A 13610-nucleotide genomic window follows, 5' to 3' on the forward strand; every position below is an offset into this window, starting at 1 on the left:
ATAATTGCTTTATGACAGATTGTTTCACCTCAGCTGTGTATGCCTGCAGGTCATCCAAAGTAAAAAGGATCCTTTTGGTTGCTTCTTTCATTAGTTTTCTGCTCGTTTTTGCCGTTCTTAGTAGGTTGGCAGTGGTTTTATGGTCTCTCCATTTTGATGTTATTCCTCACGGTTTTCTGGAGGGTGTGTCAAAGTTGGGAAATCTTCTTGTATTCCATTCCTGCTTTGAACTTTTCCTCAACTTTATCCCAGAACTCCCTGGTGTGTTATTTGCTCTTCATAACACTGTCTGTTCTCCAGTGTCTCCTTTCAAAGACCTCTAAGCTGTTCAAAGACAACTGAGACTTAAGGACACAAAGTTGGATTTTGTTTGTCATAGTGAGTCATTTAGGTCGAAGTTGTGTTATTCAGAAGTCCTCAGGGAACTTCTGGAGTCTGTTGAGAACAGGGGGCCAATAGTTTTGCATCACCTACTTTTTGGGTTTTTTCGTTCTAAATATAATAAAAAATGTTGAAATAATTTAGTTCCACTTCACGATTGTGTCTCTCATGTTGATGAATCTTAAAAAATACTTTAATCCATAAATTTGAATCCAGAAATATGTCAATATGTCAAAATTTTCTGAGGGGCGGTGAGCAATGTTTCCTCTAATCGCGCCCTGCCTGCACATACTCAGCGCACAAGAAAATCTAGCCCGCGCACAAAAATCAGGGCTCGAAATTACTAATTAAGAAGCGAATTAAGTCAAAGTTACAGTGCATGAAGGTCAAAATACACGGGTTCCCCTGACGTTGTGTCCTAAATGCGGTATTTTGAAGTCGAAGGAGAACGAAGTTGAGTAAAGTCAGTAGAGTTTTTCGAGAATCGGCTTCTTCGGCTCGGCTCACTAGAAGGAACCGGCTCTTTCGGGTCCTAAACGGCTCTTCAGGTTGTTTTTGCTTCTTTCATCCCTATATGACCAACTATTATGTAAAATTATGCACAAAAAGACTAAAAGGAAGGGGGGAATAGAACAAGAAAATACCAAAATGAAAAAGTATGAAAAACTGAGAAAAAAAAGAAACAAGAGGAAGAGGAAAAAAGAAGGAAAAATTCAGAAAAAAGCCAGGGAAAAAAAGAAAAGAAAGAAACAAAGGAAAAAAGTAAATAGAGACCAAAAACAAAAAAGTAACAGCTAGTAAAAAATAAACACAATGAGATTTTTTTAACGAATTTTTAAAAAAGTAGAAAAAAAACGGAAAAAAGAAGAAAAAGTTTGTGTTGCGTTCAAATAATTTCCAATTATATCAAAAAAATCATGTTGCCAACATTGTACTTCCACTAAAAAATATGATTAAGTCCAGTTCTGTATCTTACAACCGACTAAAAAAGCCCCCCAAAATGTTAATATTATGCGACAAAATATATCAGGAAATAAAAAGAAATAGAAATCTTGTGAAATAATTGTAAAAACAAATGACGTTTGTAGGCCATCGTACATGAGTCAATTCATTCAAAAGAGAAAAATCATTCTGCATTGCCGGAAACTCAGCAAAATGTAACTTGATGTCAAATTTTGCACATGTTTGATAATGATTTAGTTGCCACACTTGGGATTGCCGTTGCTCACTGTTGTTTCAAGCGTCGCTCACCGACTTTGTGTGAACGCTCAGACCCGTAAGGAAAATGACAGGGAACATTGGCGGTGAGGCAATATTTTTGCAAGGCACTGTACCAGCATCAGGTGAGCTAAGCTGCCCCCCTCCCTATCGCAGACACGACGAGACCCCCGAAGAAGGACGAGGAGAACGGCAAGAATTACTACTTCGTGTCTCACGACCAGATGATGCAGGACATCAGCAACAACGAGTACCTGGAGTACGGCAGCCACGAGGACGCCATGTACGGCACGCGCCTGGAGACCATCCGCAAGATCCACCAGCAAGGGCTGGTGGCCATTCTGGACGTCGAGCCGCAGGTTTGCGCTGAATTCAAAAAATACATTTCAAAAAAAGTACAAAAATGGTCCTAAAAATGACAGCAACACCTGGGTTGAACATAATGACATGCTCTAACCCAGGGGTGTCATACTCATTTGAACTCGGGGGCCACACCATAGAACAAACATTCTGTCGGGGGCCGGACTAATAGATTAGAGAGAAAGAAAAAGAGAGAGAAAGGAATAAGAGAAAGAGGGAGGGAAAAGGAGAGAAGGCGGGACAAAGAAATAAAAAGAGAGAGAGGGAGAGAGCGTGAGAAACAAAAGATAAAAAGTTGTGAGAGAGGGGGAAAAGGAAGGGAGAGGAAGAAAGAAATCCAAAGAGAAATAGAAAGACAGAAGGAGAGAAAAGAGAAAAGAAAGCGCGAAGGGTAGGAAGAGAGAAAGAGAAAAGAGAGAAAAAGAAAAAAGGAAGTTAAAAGACACAGAGAAAGAGACAAAGCGCAACAAAGGAAGAGAAAATGAGAGACACAGAGAGTGAAAGGGACAGAGACAGAGTGGGAGAAAAGGGGTGGAAAAGAAAGAGAGAGAGAGAGGAACAAAAGATAAAAAGTCGTGACAGAGGGGGAAAAGAAAGGGAGAGGAAGAAAGAAATCCAAAGAGAATTAGAAAGACAGAAGGAGAGAAAAGAAAGCTTGAAGGGTATGAAGAGAGAAAGAAAAAAGGAAGTTAGAGCAAAAGAGGTTAAAAGACACAGAGAGAGTAAGAGACAAAGAGCAAACAAAGGAAGAGAAAATGAGACACAGAGAGTGAAAGGGACAGAGACAGAGTGGGAGAAAAGGGGTACAAAAGAAAGAGAGAGAGAGAATGAAAAACAAAAGATAAACAGTCGTGACAGAGGGGGAAAAGAAAGGGAGGGGAAGAAAAAAATCCAAAGAGAATTAGAAAGACAGAAGGAGAGAAAAGAAAGCATGAAGGGTATGAAGAGAGAAAGAGAAAAGAGAAAAAAGGAAGTTAGAGCAAAAGAAGTTAAAAAGATACAGAGAGAGAAAGAGACAAAGAGTAACAAAGGAAAGAGAAAAAGAGAGACACGGAGAGTGTAAGAGACAGAGAGAAGGAGAAAAGGGGTGGAAAAGAGGGAGAGAGAGTGAAAAATAAATACAAGTACAGCTTCTTTGTTCGAGGCTCCTGGCTTTGGCAACATCAAGTTGACATATTTCAACCTGCAGCTTGTTTTTCTCTTGCGCTTCTCTGAGTTTTGTCTCGCGGGCCGGATTTAATCCCTTAGCGGGCCTGATCTGGCTCGCGGGCCACCTGTTTGACACCTGTGCTTTAACCTTTAAAAACAGCGCCCTCTTTTGGGTGCTTTTAAGGGTTTCAGTCAGCTCACACAAGGCTGTGTGGTGTTGCCTTTGCTCAGGTCTCAGCTAAGGACCAATCATGGCTCTTCTTGACATAGCCGCTTAACCACGATTGGTCGTTACCTTTTATGCTATTTTTTTTTTACACTAACTGAAAAATGTCCCCCAAAAGTGGATATACAAAAACACTTGGCTAATTTGCTCTTCAGTTATCACTGTTACACTGCTTGGCCGATTTTCATTGCGCATTGTGTTCTGCATTCTGATTGGCTAAACAGAGGAAGTCGCTTTCTATCGCCAACAAATTTGGACCTCTCCTCCCGCTAATTGTATTATAGGGTTTAGTGTGAAAATGAAGTGGAATTATTTAATAATGTGTTCATATTTTCACACATGAGTCGCACCCCCAGCCAAACTAATTATTAAAAAAACCTTCAAATTATGGTCCGCAAAATGTTTGTAGATCTTGAAAAATGACGACATGAAAAAATGTGTGAAAATAAAAGTCATGAATACAGCGGGTTTGTTCATTTTCGTGATTTGATGCAGGCCCTGAAAGTCCTCCGCACTGCCGAGTTTGCACCGTACGTGGTCTTCATCGCCGCGCCAACCATCACGCCGGGTATCGATGAGGTAGGTCACAAAATCCAGGGTTCATACCAACATGCTTAGATGTAGAGCTAGGGTTTGGGTTGAGAGCTAGTGTTTCAATTTGAAACTGGGTCAGGGCTTCAGTTACAGTTGGGGTTAAATGTAGAGCTAGGGTTTGGGTTGAGAGCTAGGGTTACAATTTGAAACCGGGTTAGGGCTAGGGTTACAGTTAGGGTTAGATGTAGAGCTAGGGTTTGGGTTGAGAGCTAGGGTTACAATTTGAAACCGGGTTAGGGCTAGGGTTACAGTTAGGGTTAGATGTAGAGCTAGGGTTAGGGTCGAGAGCTAGGGTTACAATTTGAAACCGGGTTAGGGCTTCGGTTACAGTTAGGGTTAGATGTAGAGCTAGGGTTTGGGTTGAGAGCTAGGGTTACAATTTAAACCGGGTTGGGGCTAGGGTTACAGTTAGGGTTAGATGTAGTGCTAGGGTTTGGGTTGAGGTCTAAGGTTACAATTTGAAACCGGGTTAGGGCTAGGGTTACAGTTAGGGTTAGATGTAGAGCTAGGGTTTGGGCTGAAATTTAGGGTTTTCAAACCGATTTTAGAGTTGGGATTTGAAACTCTCGGTCTTTCGCTCAGTGCTGGATTTCTTCTTTTAGTGGTCCTGGAAAAAAAATGAAAAATTGGCTTTGAAAGTTCTTAAAAAGTGTTGGAATTTGTCCATTCAAAGATGTAGGAACCCTGGAAAAAGTACTTGTTTTTTGCATGTCTCCGCCTGCATGTGCACGTGTCTGTTCTTTGATGGCTTTTCTGTCTTTGCACACACTCGCATGCACGTTTCTTTGGTGCCCCCTGCAGACGCCCAGGTGGTGTCGCACGCTTCCAGTGAGTACCGCATTTACTAACGCCATCTAGCACAGGGGTGGGCAAACTACGGCCCGTGGGCAACACACGGCCCATCAGGCTTCTTCATCTGGCCCGCCAAACGGATATGGTCAAAATATAATAACAATATATATCATGGTTAATAAAGTACTAGTATTTTTTTTTTTAATTGTTGGGGGTTTTTGTTTCAACTTTGTCCCCATTTCCACTTTGTGTGTCTACAACAAAAATACTATTTGTGAAATACTACAAAAAGACTGAAAAATATTCCAAATTAAATATCACCTATAGCGGTTTAAAACAAGGACCTAACATATTATTTCTCTTTCATTCCAAAAATAATAAAATACAATAGAAATACTACTACATCAATACTATAATAAAAAATGCTACTACAGAAATATTACAACAGACTAAAAAAATAATACCAAAGTACTACAAGGGAAATAATTAAAAAAAATGTCAGTACAGTAATACTTTAATGCAAAAATACTGCTACAGAAATATTATGACAGAAATAACAGTAAAAAAATACTACAGAAGCTACAAAAATTCTACAATGGAAATACTACAAATATACTTCAAGGGAAATACTTCAAAATGGTTCTAAAGAATACGACAAAAATATCACTACAGTAATATTAGAATATAAAAAATACTACTACAGAAATACTACAAATATACAACAGCACTAATAATGCAGATATGCTACCGAAATTCTTATAGAAAAGTACTACAAAAAGTATTACAGATACACAACAAAAAAATGTACTTTGGAAATACTCAAAAATAATCAAGAAAATACCAGAGGAATACCACAAAATACTACAATGAAAATACTACAAAAACACCACTACACTAATATTATAATATAAAAAAAATACTACAGAAATATGACAGTAAAAACTACTTTGGAAATACTCCAAAATAATACAAAAATTCAAGAGGAATACTACAAAATACTACAATGAAAATACTACAGAAACACCACTACAGTAATATTATAATATGAAAAATATGACAATAAAAACTACAAAAATACTACTACAGAAATACTACAAATATACTATGTCACTAATATTACAGATATGCTACTGAAATTATACTAGGGACATACTACAAAAAATACTACAGATACACTACAAAAAAATCTACTCTGAAAATACTCAAGAATAATACAAAGTGAAATACTACAAACTAATACAATGAAAATACTACAAAAACACTACGACAGAAATACGACAAATATACAACTACACTAATACTACAGATGTGCTACAGAAATTCTAATAGAGTAATACTACAGAAATACTACTTTGGAAATACTCAAAAATACTACAATGGAAATACTGCAAAAGTAGTACAGCAGCAATACTGCAAAACTACTACAGATACACTACAGAAATTCTAATAGGGTAATACTACAAAAATACTACTATGGAAATACTGCAAAAGTAGTACAGCAGCAATACTGCAAAAAATACTACAGATACACTACGAAAGTAATCTACTCTAAAAAAAAATACTCACGAATAATACAAATAGAAATACTACAAATTAGTACAATGAAAATACTACAAAAACACTACGACAGAAATATACAACTACACTAATACTACAGATGTGCTACAGAAATTCTAATAGAGTAATACTACAAAAATAGTACTTTGGAAACACTCAAAAATACTACAATGGAAATGCTGCAAAAGTAGTACAGCAGCAATACTGCAAAAAATACTACAGATACACTACAGAAATTCTAATTGGGTAATACTACAAAAACACTACGATGGAACTACTACAAAAGTAGTACGGCAGCAATACTGGAAAAAAATACTACAAAAATACAACTATCGTAATATTACAAAACTACATATCAAATGTTGTGCTTTAAGCACTGTCCTGATATATTATTTTTCCAAAAATCAAATAGAAATATAAGAAATACTATGTAGATGTCTGCATGTATATTTATTCACAAATGAAAAAAAATGGATAGGGGTCCAGGATCGGGCCCCTTGGCCCCCATTTTCTAACCCAATGCCGCCCCCGACTCCAAATAGTTGCCCACCCCTGAGCTGGTAGACTACGATTAACTCACCCTGGTCTAGACCTGTTCATGTACCAGTTGTCACCTTGTCCCTTGCAAGCCTGACCCAAAAGTTTAACGTAGCAGCAAGACAACCAAAAAAAAAAACTCTCATTGTGGCCCCTCCCCCAATCCAGGACGAGTCCCTGCAGCGTCTCCAGAAGGAATCGGAGATCCTGCAGAAGACCTACGCGCACTATTTCGACCAAACCATCATCAACAACGAGATCGACGACACCATCGGCCACTTGGAGGAGGCGGTGGAGCTGGTGTGCAACAGCAGCCAATGGGTGCCCGTTTCTTGGGTCTACTGAAGCTTGGCCCCGCCCCCTCCCCTTATCATAACGTCATCGTGGTGCCGTGCTCCGAAATCGATCGTGTCCGTCGGGTAGGACCCTTTTTTTTTACTAGGTGTTTCTTTACAGGAGGCTAATCGAGCGGTTGAGCTTTTCCGACTGTAAAAAAAAAAAAGAAGAGAATAAGCACACAAACATTCTTCAACCCTTGTTATTTATTCATCCCCCTTTCCCTTTTTTTTTTTTTTTTTAATCCTCTCTATTGACGCCATCCTGGACTTTCTGAATAAATCCATACAAGTGTTGTTGTTATTGTTAAGAGAAGAAAAACACACACAGAAGAGGATGAGTCATGCATGTGGACTATTTTGGTCAGTGTTACTTGTGTCCTTCTGTAAAAAGATTGAAAGAAAATAATAAAGAAAATGTCAAAGATGCTCGTCCTATTCCAGCAACGTGATTGGCTGGACGGCCTCCTTTGTGCATGTGAAAGGTATTCCTAAAGAGAAATTATCGTGGGGTTTTTTTCATCTGTTTGTAAAAACATTCATGGATCTGGTGGGCGGGGCTTGGGCTGGAGGCAAAAGCTAGGGCGCCCCAAAAAATACGCAGAGATAAGATATGACAAAAAGGGAACGTGCTTTATTGCATTCGGGACACGTTCAAAGTTCCAGACGTTCAACATTGGATTTTATAGTGTCCTCAAATAAAGTTAAGATATCTCATGAGGGTCGTCCGCCCCGGCTCCTCAGCATATCGGCTTGTGACCTCTTGCTGCAACGTCATCCCACGACCTTCACCAGATGCCTACATACTTATTAGTTATTATCGTCACAGCAGAAGCTGGATGCCAAACGAGACCTATGCTGGTCAGAATTGAGGAAAAGAAAGCTTTTGTTTCTACAAGTTGTCGTCATGCTGTATGTTTGGGTGCCAGAATCACAGAAAAAAAAAAACCTTAGTGATCGGAAATCGAAGTTTTGGGGGGGTGACTCATGTGTGAAAATATGAACACATTATTATATAATTTCACACGTTATTTTCACACCAAACCCCACAATGGGTTTAGCGGGTGGAGAGGTCCAACTTTGTTGGCGATAGAAAGCGACTTCCTCTATTTAGCCAATCAGAATGCAGAACACAATGCACAATGAAAATCGGCCAAGCAGTGTAACAGTGATAACTGAAGAAAAAGAAGAGAGTTGTGGTTAAATGCAATAATGTGAAAAGATTGGACCGAGGCACTCAGCAAAAATGGGCGGCTTCGCAGCGCACACTTCATATTAGGTTAGAGAAATGAAACCTTTATGATCTTTGCTATCGAGTCCCTATTACTTAATAAGTTGGCAAAAAATATTGTTATTTCCTTAGCTTCAGGTAACTGTTAGCATGTGTTAGCATTTTGTCTTGGCAAAATAGTGCGAAGAAGAAAAACCGAGAGTACATTAAAAGTAGCTGGTGATAATGTCCTGCTTGGTCTCTTCTTGTTCAGTCAATTGGCAACGTCCCAACTGTGTTTTACAGGATCACATCTTATTTTACTGTGATTTTGTAGGTTTTTTTTCCTTTTCTGCCCATGAAAATGGCTCCCATGAAAGTTGGCAATATGGGGAAGGAAAAGTGGAAAACCGTGACGATTGAGTCACAGAAGGAAACTGTCAAGACCAGAATAGAGACAGGATCCACTTGCCTTGCGTTTCTTATTGGAAGAAAGAGAAAGGGTTGCGCCCACGATCTGGTGATTGCTGGACGCAGGAAGCAGGTCGCTCTGAACGCAGAGGTGGATCTTCCGTGGCGAGCGATGGCGGTGTCGGGAACGCAAAACGGGTCAGTAGCCGGGACAGGAGAGCACAAACGTGGTCGGGGTCTGAAGCGAGTCGTAACCCAGGAAAGGAGAATAGACGTGGTTGGGGACAAAAAGAGGTCGAAAGCCGGGACGGGAGAGTAGACGTGGTTAGGATCAAAGCCGGGGGACAGACGGGAGCAAAAAACAAGTGGGAGTCAGGTGTCGGAAAAAGGCTTGCCTAGTGTTTGACAGGACTGAGTTCAAATAGTGACAGGAAGCCAATCAGAACCCGCGGTAGGTGGAGCCAAATGAGCAGGCAAAGCTGAGTCAAATCAGTAATCATGACAGAAACGATTGTGAAATAAGAAACACAAAAGAATGTAACCTGCACCTTCTCTTGCATTATTGTGACTGTTCTGAAACTGGTGTAGAATGTTCTGACCACTATTGCAATGAAACGATGTAATACTTTACTAAGAACTGATGCAGGATCTGAACATCCAACTGTATTTTTGTGTGTCTACCCACTCATTTTCCTGGCACTGCCACCACAAATCCTGTTACACTCATTTCCAGAATTTTCCCCCCATTTGTTCACAGCGGTATCCTTCCCAGTCCCTTTAATTTCCAGCAGAGATGTTGTGGGGTCTAAGACGCAGACCACTGACGTGCGGGAGAGCTAAAAATTGGCTAACGGTAGAAGAAAATTCAGGCAAAGACTTGTTTGGTTTTTAAACAACTACAGCTGGAGGGGAGTGGGGGAGGAGCGGACAGTTTACTCACTCTCGGCTCTCCAGTCACACTCACTCTAACTCTCCCCCCTGTCTGTTTCTCTGTTTTTTTAAAATCACAAGACATGGAAAAGTACTGGTACATTGAGACAAAAGACCACCATCCTGGATGTATCAACACCTTTAAACAAAGACAGGAAGACTAAAAGACGGCCAAAAGGAACATCAAACTGATTAGAAATACACACCTTGAGCAAATACGTTTAAGCCTACTTTACAGTTGGCCACTCTTGGACACACTAATCTCCATGGAGCTTCTTCCGGATGGATCAGTGTCAAACTTATGTGTAGTCTAGCACGAAGCAAGAAGAAAAGTGTACTGATGAGGTAGAGTTGTGATAGGAGGAAAATCCAGATAAATGCAGCTGAGAGGAGGACATTTTAATCCGTGAGTGACCAAATAAGGTAACGTGGAGACGTAGAGAGGAAACCTACAGATAAAAAACAAAACCTGAGTGCAGGATCATGATGGACACATTAGATCAAGTCCGCCATCGGTTCATTAGGAGTTATTAGCATAAACATACACACAACAATCAGAATAATTCAGTTTATTAGTGGAGTAGCAGAGGGATGTTATCAGGACAAAATTCCTAAGAATCCCTAGATTGTGTGTCCAGTAACGTGATCCCATCCCGGCGCGGTGGAGGGGCGTGAGGGCGGTCAGTACCGGGTACCACACGTGCAATGCACAAGCTCGTTGTGGACGAGTCACAAGCGCTAAGAAGATTAATGCTTTTATGCTAGGGAAAAAATGCGAGCAAGGACAGGACATCTGTTTTACCATAACAACCTTTACCTTGGAAGAATGTAGAATTAACATGTAGAATGTGCTTCAAAGGACAGATTCCTGCTGGTCTGAGATGTCTCCATCCCCCAACGCACCCGATTCATGTAATCAATTGATCGTATCATCAGCTCTCCAAGGTGGCACAGCCTCCCTGTGCAGAGTTTGCATGTTCTCCCCATGGTTGCGTGGGTTTCCTCCCACATTCCCCAAGTCAAGTTTATTTGTGACACCCTTAATCACAAGGAGTCTCGAAGGGCTGCACAGACCACAGACTCTTATGACACCATCCCCTGATCTAAAACCTACACGAGAGCAAGGAAAAACTCAAAACCTCAGTCAAGTCAAATCAAATCATGTTTATTTGTGACACCCTTAATTACAAGGAGTCTGAAAGGGCTACACAGACCACAGGTTATTGCAAACCACAGACTATTATTACACCATCCCCTGATCTAAAACCAACATGAGAGCAAGGAAGAACTCAAAACCTTAGTCTGGTATCGTTATTTGTGACACCCTTAATTACAAGGAGTCTCAAAGGGCTGCACAGACCACAGACGATTGCAAACTACAGACTATTATGACACCCTCCCCTGACCTAAAACCTCCATGAGAGCAAGGAAAAACTCAAAAACCTCAAGTCAACTCATGTTATTTGGGACACCCTTAATCACAAGGAGTCTCAAAGGGCTCCACAGACCATTGCAAACAACTGACTATTATGACACAATCCCCTGATCTAAAACCTACAAGAGGGCAAGGAAAAACTCAAAAACCTCAGTCAAGTCATGTTTATTTGTGACACCCTTAATCACAAGGAGTCTCGAAGAGCTGCACAGACCAAAGAGTATTGCAAACTACAGACTATTATGACACCATCCCCTGATCTAAAACACGCATGACAGGTTAATTGGCCGGTCCAAATTGTCCCTAGGTGTGAATGAGTGAGTGAGTTGTCTGTCTCTGTGGCTGGCAACCAGTTCAGGGTGTCCCCTGCCCACTGCCTGAAGATAGCTGTGATGGGCTCCAGCACCCCCGTGACCCTACTGAGGATAAGCGGTGCAGATAATGGATGGATGGATGAGCCCTGCGTCCCGATCCTTAGACTCAAGTGGTTTGGATGATAGAAACGTCTAATGCAGGCATGTGAAACATAAGGCCCTCGGTCTTCCGGTTTGTAATTGTTTTCAAATGCCGTCTCCCGTTTACTTTCTGGTTCTATTCTGTGTTTAGTTGTTCAGTTCTCCTCGCTGCCTCAGTCACCAGAGCCACAAAAAACGAAAAAGTAATGTAATGTCTAGCTGTGTATTTTTGAGATGTTTGCATTTTAATTTTACCAATATTGTCTCCCGGTTACTTGATGGTCCTGTGTTTTGTTTCTTCCTCACCATCAGGGCTAATTCTAAGAAGATGCATGTCAGGACCAGAACGGAAACAGAACCCACTTGCGTGACGTTTACCACAAGTTTTATTGAAAGAGAGAGGAAGGGCTGCGCTCACGATCCGGTGTTCGCCGTGCTCGGATTGTGATCCGAACACGGAAGTGGATCTTCCGTAGCGAGCGATGGCGGCGTCAGGGGCGGAAAACTGGTCGGCAGCCGGACTGGGAGAGCAAGACGTGATTGGGGTCTGAAGCGAGTCGTAAGCCAGAACGGGAGAGTAGAAGTAGTCGGGAACAAGAAAGGGGTCGTAAGCCGGGACAGGAGAGCAGACGTGGTCAGGATCAAAACGGGTTCTAAGTCGGGACGGGAGAGCAAGACGTGATCGGGGTCGGAAACGAGTTGTAAGCCAGAACGGGAGACTAGACGTAGTAGGGAACAAAAAAGGGGGCGTAAGCCGGGACGGGAGAGCAGACGTGGTCAGGATCAAAACAGGTTGTAAGTCGGGACGGGAGAGCAGACGTGGTCAGGATCAAAACGGGTTGAAGTCAGTACGGGAGAGCAGATGTGGTCAGGATCAAAACGGGTCGAAGCTAGGACGGGAGAGCAGACGTGGTCAGGATCAAAACGGGTTGTAAGTCGGGACAGGAGAGCAGACAGACGTGGTCAGGATCAAAAATGGGTTGAAGCCGGGACGGTAGAGCAGAAGTGGTCAGGATGGATCAAAGCAGGTCGTAAGTCTGGACGGGAGAGCAGACGTGGTCATGATCATAACGGGTCGAAACTAGGACGGGAGAGCAGACTTGGTCAGGATCCAAACAGGTCGTAGCCGGAGACAAACGGGAGCAAAAACGGGACAGGCGAGGGTCAGGGTCAAAAAAGGCGAGCCTGGTTTACACGGAGATTCACAGACGGCCTGACAACAGGGGATTGACAGGACAGGGTTCAAATAGTGACAGGGAGCCAATCAGAACCCGCGACGGTTGGCGCCAAATGAACTGGCAGAGTCACATCAGTAATCATGACAGATAGCTTATTAAGAATTGATTGCGAATGATTATGTTCATGATTTCTTATGCCTGTTAGAAAGCAGATACACTTTTCACATTTTTTTAATGTTTTACTTTGCAATTTCCTTGAAGGGACAGTGTGTACAACTATCATACCAAATTAAATTTCATTTTAACAAACTATAAGGTGAGACCTGTGTATTTCTGTTACACTGTGCCATCTAGTGGTCAAATATTACACATTGGGTCTTTAATCATTTCTTATGCCAGTTAGAAAACAGATACCAGACATACAAAAAATACTTTCTATGAGGGTTTTCCATTGTTTTCCTTTTTAAATATCCTTCAAGAGACAGTGTGTAAGATCAAGTGCCCTCTAGTGGTACAAATAGATTTAATTCAGCAAAAGATTTAACATTGATTTGAATATTAGGCAAACATACATGAACTATTATACCAATGTTAAATTTTATTTGTATATCCCGCCATGTTTGCCTGGCATCCTTTGTGGCCCTGGGTCTCACTCGCACCTAACACAGTGCCATCTAGCGGTCAAATCTTACACATAACGAAGACTACTATACAAAAAAAGTACAGTGGAACCTCGGTTCTCGACCATAATCCGTTCCAGAACCCTGTTCGAAAACCGATTTGTTCGATCACCGAAATCATTTTTCCCATTAAAAATAATGTAAATCGTTTTAATCCGTTCC

General features: G+C 41.4%; 1 protein-coding gene across 15 annotated transcripts in view; it reads left to right on the top strand.

Annotated features, from left to right (window-relative positions):
* Positions 1–7578, top strand: part of caska (calcium/calmodulin-dependent serine protein kinase a) — a 194921-nt gene extending 187343 nt beyond the window's left edge. For 9 of the 15 annotated variants that reach the window (XM_088352222.1, XM_088352220.1, XM_088352230.1 and 6 more), the window contains 3 exons: positions 1756–1958; positions 3830–3913; positions 6983–7578. In XM_088352222.1, coding sequence (XP_088208348.1) covers positions 1756–1958; positions 3830–3913; positions 6983–7159 — 464 coding nt within the window. In that variant the 3' untranslated portion in view covers positions 7160–7578. Of the gene's footprint in view, positions 1–1755; positions 1959–3829; positions 3914–4729; positions 4757–6982 lie in introns of all 15 variants that reach the window. The other 6 variants (XM_088352218.1, XM_088352216.1, XM_088352223.1 and 3 more) reach the window with 1 other exon arrangement.
* Positions 7579–13610: the final 6032 nt, after the last annotated feature.

This window comes from Urocampus carinirostris, chromosome 14 (assembly GCF_059441175.1).
Source record: "Urocampus carinirostris isolate Australia breed hairy pipefish chromosome 14, RoL_Ucar_1.0, whole genome shotgun sequence".
Lineage (NCBI taxonomy): Eukaryota > Metazoa > Chordata > Actinopteri > Syngnathiformes > Syngnathidae > Urocampus > Urocampus carinirostris.